This window comes from Pagrus major, chromosome 10 (assembly GCF_040436345.1).
Source record: "Pagrus major chromosome 10, Pma_NU_1.0".
Taxonomy (NCBI): domain Eukaryota; kingdom Metazoa; phylum Chordata; class Actinopteri; order Spariformes; family Sparidae; genus Pagrus; species Pagrus major.
The window spans coordinates 977,673-986,620 of record NC_133224.1 but is presented as its reverse complement, the minus strand read 5'-3'; the positions used below and the strand labels follow the sequence as shown (position 1 = coordinate 986,620).

The window sequence follows — 8,948 nt, the reverse complement described above, 5'->3', positions numbered from 1 at the left end:
ACGATAAATCTGCTCATACTGACAAAATACTGTCATCAGACTAATGAAGCATCAGACTGTGACGTCATTATAGAGACGACGCAGCAGAGTCGTCAGTGACGTTGTCTCTGCTGCTCCTGTACATCAGCAGCTCTCAGAACTGAACCAGAACCAGCTCCTCTCACATTTACTGTGACGTTCTCCTTGTTTACGAGCTGTTCTGAGCCCAGCTGGCTCCATGTTGGTGCTGGTTCTGGTGCTGATGAGACGATGTAGTTCACTGAGCGCTTTGACACTTTAATACAACAAACTGACAAACATCATGTGATGATGACCCAGTTCAACCGGATCAGTACATCACCTGTCTGCATCACTACCAGACAAAGGTTTGATTAAATAAAGGTAAAGATCATAAATACAAAAAAAATTGATTGATTGATAAAATCGACTTTATTTTAGTGTTTTCAACTCTTTCTCTCTTTTATTGTTAAAAACAAACATCCGCCATCTTGTTCACGGAAAACCCCGAACTCAGGTGAGCCACCGTCGTCAGCGTGGCCGGAAGCTGCCGAACCATATTTGGATTCTAGACATCGGACGGGAGGGGGAGGAGGGGGGCGGGGAGGAGCCGGGCGCGCGCTCACAGTTGATGAGGAGGGTGCGGGTCGAGGAGAGGAGGAAGAAGTTTGGACGTGAAGCTTTGGGACGAGAAGACGCGGAGACCTTCAGCCCGGCGAGCGACAGGAACATGGCGGCTCGAGCTGCGGTGCACAGGTAGAGGCTGAGGAGGAGCCCGACACCGACCGACAGGTGAGTTCACTTCCTGTTTGTGTCGAGGCAACATGAAGGACGTGGAGGGTTTTCTGCTTCAGCAGCTCCTGGTCGCTTCCTCTGTGTCGACTGTTGCTTCACCGACCTGTTTAAACCTGTAATGATTCACTGCTTTTACCTTCAGCAGGAGTCATGTACTTCATTATTATACACACACGTGTTTTAATACTTTTACTCAGAGCTGGAACAATTATCAGATTAATTCACGTCATTTTCTGTGTTTATATGTTTTAAAACTGAATATCTTTTAGTTTTGGATCCAACAATATGAAACATTTACAGTTCTCATAGTTACAACATTAATGAGGTAATAATACAAACTATTATTGTTCATCAGTGAATAAACCAGCTGCTCTCAGAGGAAAATAAGGTCCCAGAACACTGTGTGAAGCTAGAGAGGTGGCAGGGTCCGCCACATATAAACAAAGTAAAACAGTATAAACTGTGTTGTCCTTTAAGGTCAGTTTGTTTATTTAGTTTGTTTAAAATCAGCCAATGAACATCTTTCTTTCTTTTCCTCACCAAAACTACAGACTGCTCCTTTAAATTATCAAAAAAACAATCAACAAATAAATGAGAAATAGTCTGTATTTGTAGCTCGGAGCCCGGTTCTGGTCTCCTCCCGGTCCTGGTCTCCTCCCGGTCCTGGTTCTGGTCTCCTCCCGGTCCTGGTCCTGGTCTCGTCCCGGTCCTGGTCTCCCGGTCCTGGTTCTGGTCTCCTCCCGGTCCGTCTGTCTTGTGTTCATGAGTTGGTTCTAATTAGGAGGGAATTGAATTCTCGTGCTCTTAACTTCGTTAGCGTCGCTGTCATCCTGCAGGCCTGTCAACAGGAAGTGTGACTGCTGCCTGTTGGAGAGCGGAGGCTAAACAACATAAATAAATATAAATCAGGGTTTTATAAACGTGTTTCCGACGGTTTATCAAACTTTAATACTGTTTTATTACCGACCAAAGCCCAGAGAAGAAACTGGTGAAATAACAAAACTCCTCCAGTTGTTGGTTTAGTTTACGTTTTCTTTTGAGACTATTATCTGGATCTGTCCAAAGGAAATGTTCGGCTCCTCATCAGATATTTAAAGATATTAAAAACATAAAAGTACATAAATTGATTCAGTAACTAATTAATAATGGCTGTGAGTCACAGGCTCCTGATATCTAATGTTTTATGGGCTAAAAATACACATTTCCTAACATTTAAAAAAGCAAATCCAACACATTAAATCTGATTAAATATCTAAATGAATGTGACATCATTAATCACAGACTGATGCATATTCAGCCTGATGGAAATGGAGGAGTTTAAGCTAATAATTGACAAAATGAGGAATTTGAAGGCGTCACCTTCTTACAACCACAGGACAGTTCAGTCGGGTCGCAGCAGGTGTGCAGTTCAGAACTGCATAAGGATTTCATTCGATTTAGTGATTTTCATTTGAAGCTTCTATTGAGACTTTGAATTGATGCATCGCAATAATCCAGCCGGACGGGTTCACAGCTGCAGGTTGTGTGTTTGTGAACGTATGTAACTTGTGTGTTCGAGCAGCGAGCTTTAACACGAGACACAAACAGTCCAACACGCACGTGTGTGTGTATGTTAGCACACATTCACTAGTGTGTGAAGTGTTGCAGAGGCAGCAGGGCGAGGAGGCATTTAGCAGGAGAGGGAGACTCGACTGCAGAAACATCACGTTGTCATAGTTTCACCTGCAACAGAAATCCAGTGTTTCTCCACTGTGACCAACGCTGCCTGGATTTAACTACACAGATGTGTGAAACCTTCCATCGGATAATTACTGCAGTGATTATTGATTATTAGCTAACTGATGCATTGAGGAGCTTCTCACTTCTGAACCAACCTGTCAGAAGACATCTCTGTTTCAGAAGAGTCAAATTATTGACCTGCATCAAGCAAAGAAAACAACTAAAGGAGGCGCTGAAACTACTGAAACTGGGTTCAGAACTGTCCAACGCATTAAACTGAATCACCAGGTTTTTCCCACAATGGATTTTTTCTTCCCTGATGGACATTTTCCAAGATGACAATGTCACGATTCATCAGGCTCAGACTGTGAAAGAGAGACAGTATCATTATCAGAACCACAGAGTCCAGACCTGAACCCCAGTGAGGATCGATGTTTATTGTCTCACGAGTCAGATATCGTCAGTCTGAAGGTGATATCAGCTGACAGTGACGGAGGATTCGGGTCAGGTCTGACGATAAGGACGTCGATGCTGTCTGACTCACTATCTCCCAGAAATCTTTGTGTGGGTGTGTCTGTTTCACAGGGAGCGGCGCCCTCAGGTTACTCAATGTCAAACAGTCGAGGTGTGTGTGTGTGTGTGTGTGTGTGTGTGTGTGTGTGTGTGTGTGTGTGTGTGTGTGTGTGTGTGTGACAAAGGAATGAACTGCACACATAAGAAAATTCCTCCTTCCAACCGCAGAGCAGTTCAGTGGTCAGGTCACAGCAGGTGCACAGTTCAGAACTGCATAAGGAATTTATGCGATTTAGTGTTTTTCATTTGAATCTTGAGACTCTGAATGTTTGGACCTCAGGCAGTTTGATGAAAAGTAAAAATATGTTTGTCTTGTTTTGTTTCCAGGTTTGTGCTGAATCATCCTGATTCGAGCTGATCGACCAATCACCTGCCCCCTCTGGGACCTCACCAGTTCAGACCAATCAATGACCCTGGACTTGTGACCAGACAAAGAACTTTGCTGACTGGATTATTGATCACGCTTGAACCGGAGAAGCTGTATATAAAGGAAACCTCCAGAGACAACTGAAGCTTTTTCATTCGGCTGTTTTTCATTGGACAGAACGAGAGAAACTCTTCCTTATTGGTCGAACAGTCAACAACAGGCCAATCAATGGCGGCGTCAGAGCTGATCCAGGACACCGACGATGTGCGCCCTCATGTGGAAGTTAACGTCACCACGATGAATCCCCCTTCACCTCCTCGCCCTCCGAGGGTCGCCAACGGTAAACCGACCCAGCTCACCTCCACGCCGTCACCCACCACGGACGCACATGATGGCAGGACGGGCAGCAAACTGAGCAGCCTGCTGAAACAGAACCAGCTGATCCACTCTCTGAGCAGCGGGCTGAGGAAACACTGCGAGTACGTCAAGATCCCCATGAAGGAGGAACGGGCCAACCGCCTCCCCAAGGAGTGGTGGAAGACGGGCGTGGCCTTCCTCTACGCCCTGTTCAACCTCGTCTTCACCACCGTCGTCATCACCATCGTCCACGAGAGGGTGCCGGACAAGTCGGTGAGCCCGCCGCTGCCCGACAAGTTCTTCGACTACGTGGACCGAGTGCCGTGGGCCTTCACCGTCACCGAGGTCAACGGGCTGATCCTGTGTGGACTCTGGCTCGTCCAGTGGCTCCTCCTCAAGCACAAGTACGTCAGCACTGCAAGTTTTGTAGCTTCTCACTCTGTTATTTAGTTTATTGAACCAGCATCAGGTGTCGGACATCTTGTGATTGAAGTTTCAGTCATGTAGATGAAGGAAATGGATCAGAACAGAGAAACATATGATCCATTAAACATGAACAACAGAAGTAGCTCGGCTACAACCAGAGGAAGAAACTACCTGGGTTTCCTTGATGAATCAATGCACAAACATGAGTTTTAAAGCAAATGGAGGATTAGAGGTTCAAAAGTCAGTAACATAGATGAGAGCAGCCTATCCGGGTACTCTGACCTTGTGTCATGCCCCGCCCCCTTTTGGGTGAAACCAAATTTAACTGGCGGTAAAAGTAAAACATGGTCCTGTGTCAGTTTAATAGTATAAAATAAGAATACCATTTTTTTTAGCTATTAGGAGCCTGAATCTGATGTCCAGACAGACAAACAATCACGTTGTTCAGCCTCATTTTATATAAAAGATAAAGAAACAGTGGACGATGAGTCCGTGGGTGTTTATAAACCCTGGTATCTCTTTCTGTCTTTGTCTTCAGAGCTATAGTTGGTCGTCGCTGTTTCTTCCTGATCGGGACTCTCTACATGTATCGCAGCGTCACCATGTACATCACCACGCTGCCTGTGCCTGGAAAACACATGGTGTGCGCCCCAAAGGTACAAATAAACACTAATCTGTATACTTCAGTGTGCTGCAGGTGTACATGTTCCTTCATCAGTACATGTTTTCTTGTTTCTGTGCAGCTGTACAACGACTCCACGGGGAAAATCTGGAGGATCTTGCGGCTGATCTCAGGAGGAGGTAACGTCTGACGCTGCGTCCGGTTTCTCCTTCAGAGACTCGTGGTCATCGGACTCACAGCTCTGTTTGTTGGTTTGTTTGTTTGTTGTGTTCAGGTTTGTCTCTGACCGGCTCTCACCTGATGTGTGGTGACTTCCTGTACAGCGGACACACCGTCATGTTGACGCTGTCCTACCTCTTCATCAAAGAGTGTGAGTTCACTTCGTTTATCGTCAGTTATTTCCCTTCAAACTCACTGCTGCTGTTTTAGTTTTGATAACTGGGATCATCAGTGACGCTGCAGTTCTGATGTTTGAGACAATAAATTGGATCGTTTTTATGCGAAAAATGAGAATAACTAAACCGTATAAACGTCAAATCCTCCTTGTGTTTTGTGTGGTTCAGACTCTCCTCGGTGGATGTGGTGGTATCACTGGGCCTGCTGGTTGCTCAGCGCCTCGGGAGTCCTCTGCATCCTGATCGGACACGAGCACTACAGCATCGACGTGGTGATTGGATACTTTGCCACCACCAGGACCTTCTGGTGGTACCACACCATGGCCAACACGCACGTAAGAGCACACACACATAGCAGCAAATTAAAACCAACTGTGGGAATGTTATTGATTAATCTGCTGATTCTCTTCTTGGAATTTATTGATTGACTCAATATAAATCAGAAAAAAATGGGAAAATGTTCATCAGATTTATCAGACCAAGAGTCCGAAACTGAAGACTGTTTTGTTTATTACCACATGTGATCACAACATCATCAAATAGTCACATTTTAGAAGTGGAACTGTGAAAGTTTGGCGCCTTTGCAGGAAAAATGATTAGTCAGTTACAGCTGCTGGTGAGTCTGCTGGTCTGGATCTCCTGCCATGTGGCAGCAGGGTGAACTGAGGGGCTGGTGTCGTCTTTTCATTTCATCTCCGGTAATTTCCTGTTATTCATTTCTGTGTGTTTCTGCTCAGGCGCTGCGTCAAGCTCCCAACAACTACCTGTCGAGGACGTGGTGGAACCCGGTCTTCAATTTCCTGGAGAGGAACATTCAAACGCCGGTTCCCCTCGTGTTCTCGTGGCCCATCACGCTGCCGTCGTCCTGCAGGCAGCGGTACAGGATAGTGGAGGGGGGGAGGGACGAGTGAGGACAGGGAAGAAGAAAACTGTTGTAGGAACCAAAAGTCTTTTTATTTAGTAGAATCAACATTTTCAACCTTCTCCTGCGTACTGAGGGAGAGGTTATTATGTTTACATTATTATGGTCACTTGGTATTTATTAATCAGCAACTATAGTCGCCAAAACAGTAATAATGCAGCTCATCTTCCTTTTGAATCTGAAGCGACGAGTTTCCTGTGAAAAGGAGCTCAGCTTCCATGAGAGGTTTTGACTCGGGTCAAAGCCACAATCATGATCAAGACAGATGTTTGTCAAAATCTAATTTTCTAATATTTGAGGTTTAAATTGGATCAAGTTTCTGATGTCGTAAAGTTTCTGAAAGTGCCAGTAAATCCAATTTCTGGTCTTGTAAACTATGAACATTTGGGATTCTGTCACGACCTTGTTCAGCCTCTGAGGTGGAAGGTTTTATGGTCTCCAGCTAACAGGATGAAACTAAACACATCCTGCTGCTCCACATTCATACCAACCAATTATCACCAACAATCGTCACTAACTGCTAAGACTCGTGATGTGCTTGCTTTAAACAGAGCCTATGTGGAAACAAGCATCACCAGTGTTATTGTTTGCATACTTGTCCGTGTGACTCATGTGAGTCTGGAGTATTGAAAGGTTTATCTGCCGGCCAACAACAGAATATAATCAAGACGAACAGAAACTGAACTAAAAGTGCTGACGTTACTCTGGTTTACAGTTTTTGCAGCACGTCCTGCAGAACACTACAGAATCTAAAAAACGTGCTGACAGGAAGAAGATTTGAGGATGTTTACAGGATGGATGTTTGAAAGACAAACAGCAGGAAACTAGTAGAAATACTGTCACACTGATGCCAAAACAACACCTGAATTTAAGAGCAAAATAATGTGACTCTGACATTCAGCAGCTTTGAGTTATAAAAGCTTTTGTTACTCGGTGTTATGAACGTAGTTGTGACGGTACCAGAATCATTCCCGGAGGAGCCACGAGGGTGTTTTCAAATGACAGAATCTTTGGAGAAACAATCTTTTGGTAAAAACATCAGTGTAGCCTTAGCGACAGCTGCGGAGCCAAGATGGCTGCCGCTAAAAACAAACCATCAGCCAACAGAAACGTTATTATAATTTCAACAACAAAAAAGTATTTGTTCAGTGCAGTTAGCTACTTCAGTGGTGACACCAACGAGGTTTAAAGAAAACAAACAGCATGCGTTAAAGATAAATGTAACACCTCCCAACAAAGTAAAAATATGTGTTTCAATATAGAGATTATTTCTTTTTGTTCAGTGCGTAAGCTAGCTGTGTACAACCAAAGCTGCATTGCTAGCAAAGTAGCATTCTCAGTGCTGGCCTTGGATCTAACAATTAAAATGAAGCCAAAAAAGCTCAACTTCCCGGGTCAAACAACACCCGAATCTTCCGGAGAGACTTCCGCCGACCGAGCCGGCTAACTTCCTGTTTAGCGCCCGGCTAACTTGAATGGAATAAAATAACTTCATCTTGTAGCTCTTCTAGACTTTCCAGATGTTATCGGACTGAGTGGATCAGATTATGATAGTGAAAGGAGTTACTTCATGCAGGTTGTTAACGGCCGCTTCTTTCCCAGTGGAAGCTTACGGGAAAAGTCTTTTTGGGCCGCAGTCCATCGTGTGATGGTGTAATTACACGGTTTGGCCACTATGAACGTTGTCTTCAAAGCCTTCCTCAGGGGGCTAGGTGCTACCTACAGTTGAGTCTTCAATAGTATGAGAGTGATTGCTTATGGAACTGAATTGGTTTCAGTTAGCCACATGCTAGCTAATCGTAAACAATTGTTTTGTGTAGCATCCATGAAAGGTACATGTGCCACCTGTCAACGAAGAAAAATCACACTATTTAAATGTGGAGATTTTTCATTCTGACTCTGTGGTTAGTAAGCTAACAACTACTACTACCACTAGCTAAAAAGTGGTATCAGTATCTGTATCTGCCCTAAAAAAAAAGCCCTATCAGTCGACCTCTAGTCTGGATCTCTTGCCACGTGGCAGCAGGGTGAACAGACTGACTGGTGGTTTGGATCTGTTGCCATGTGTCAGCAGATCCAGACCAGGTGTCGACCGATTTGTCTGTTTTAGGGCAGCTGGCTACGTGACTTACATTCCAAGTGCTAACTTCAGTTTTCATCAGTGAGAGTTGATGAGTGAATTTAATGTGTTGTTGTTTAAGTCTTTCTGTATTTGATTGTTTAAGTTATATTTTCAAGTCAGATTGTGCAAAGTATTGAGACACTGAGCTCACAGGTTTGATTTACTGATGTCTTAATTTATGCCGTTCTTTAGCATAATGTAAAATGAATGAGTGAAACAATCAGATTCCACCTGAACCTGCTGCTGACGTGAAGTCGGAGTAACGACGACTGTTGTTCCACAAAGCTCCAGTTACTTGTATACAAATGTTATGTGATGTTCTGAGTTCATTATATGTGGTTAAACAGATGAGATGTTTGCTTTGACAATAAAAGCTTTATTTTTCAGTCAAGTGCTGGTGATGATTGATGTGTTGTAAGCTAAGCTAAGCTAAGCTAATGGTGAAAACGCACTACCACTCAACAACTATTTAATGGTTTGCCATCATATTGTGCACAGAAATGTTCCACTTTTTTGTTGTGCCATCATCAGGTCAATCATATGCTGCTAATTAACAAATGTTAGCATGCTATCACGCTAAACTCACAAGGTGAACATGGACATTTTGTGCACGCTAGCATGCAACCTAAAACTAACTCAGCAAGCAGCGACAC

At 44.1% G+C, this 8,948-nt stretch overlaps 1 protein-coding gene across 1 annotated transcript; it reads left to right on the top strand.

The window, feature by feature from the left end:
* Positions 1-657: 657 nt before the first annotated feature.
* LOC141003504 (phosphatidylcholine:ceramide cholinephosphotransferase 2-like) lies at positions 658-8,686 on the top strand. Its single transcript, XM_073474865.1, has 7 exons — positions 658-789; positions 3,412-4,212; positions 4,773-4,890; positions 4,978-5,035; positions 5,131-5,226; positions 5,420-5,586; positions 5,989-8,686. Exons 2-7 carry the CDS (start codon positions 3,680-3,682, stop codon positions 6,160-6,162), a joined length of 1,146 nt encoding a protein of 381 aa, XP_073330966.1. The 5' UTR covers positions 658-789; positions 3,412-3,679; the 3' UTR covers positions 6,163-8,686.
* Positions 8,687-8,948: the final 262 nt, after the last annotated feature.

What these genes read in the sequence shown, in the direction of transcription:
- LOC141003504 (XM_073474865.1), top strand. Translation starts at nt 3,680, where the DNA reads ATGGCGGCGTCAGAGCTGATCCAGGACACCGACGATGTGCGCCCTCAT. An exon ending in ACATGGTGTGCGCCCCAAAG is followed by an intron (nt 4,891 to 4,977) that starts GTACAAATAAAC and finishes GTTTCTGTGCAG; the next exon opens with CTGTACAACGACTCCACGGG. An exon ending in ACACCATGGCCAACACGCAC is followed by an intron (nt 5,587 to 5,988) that starts GTAAGAGCACAC and finishes GTTTCTGCTCAG; the next exon opens with GCGCTGCGTCAAGCTCCCAA.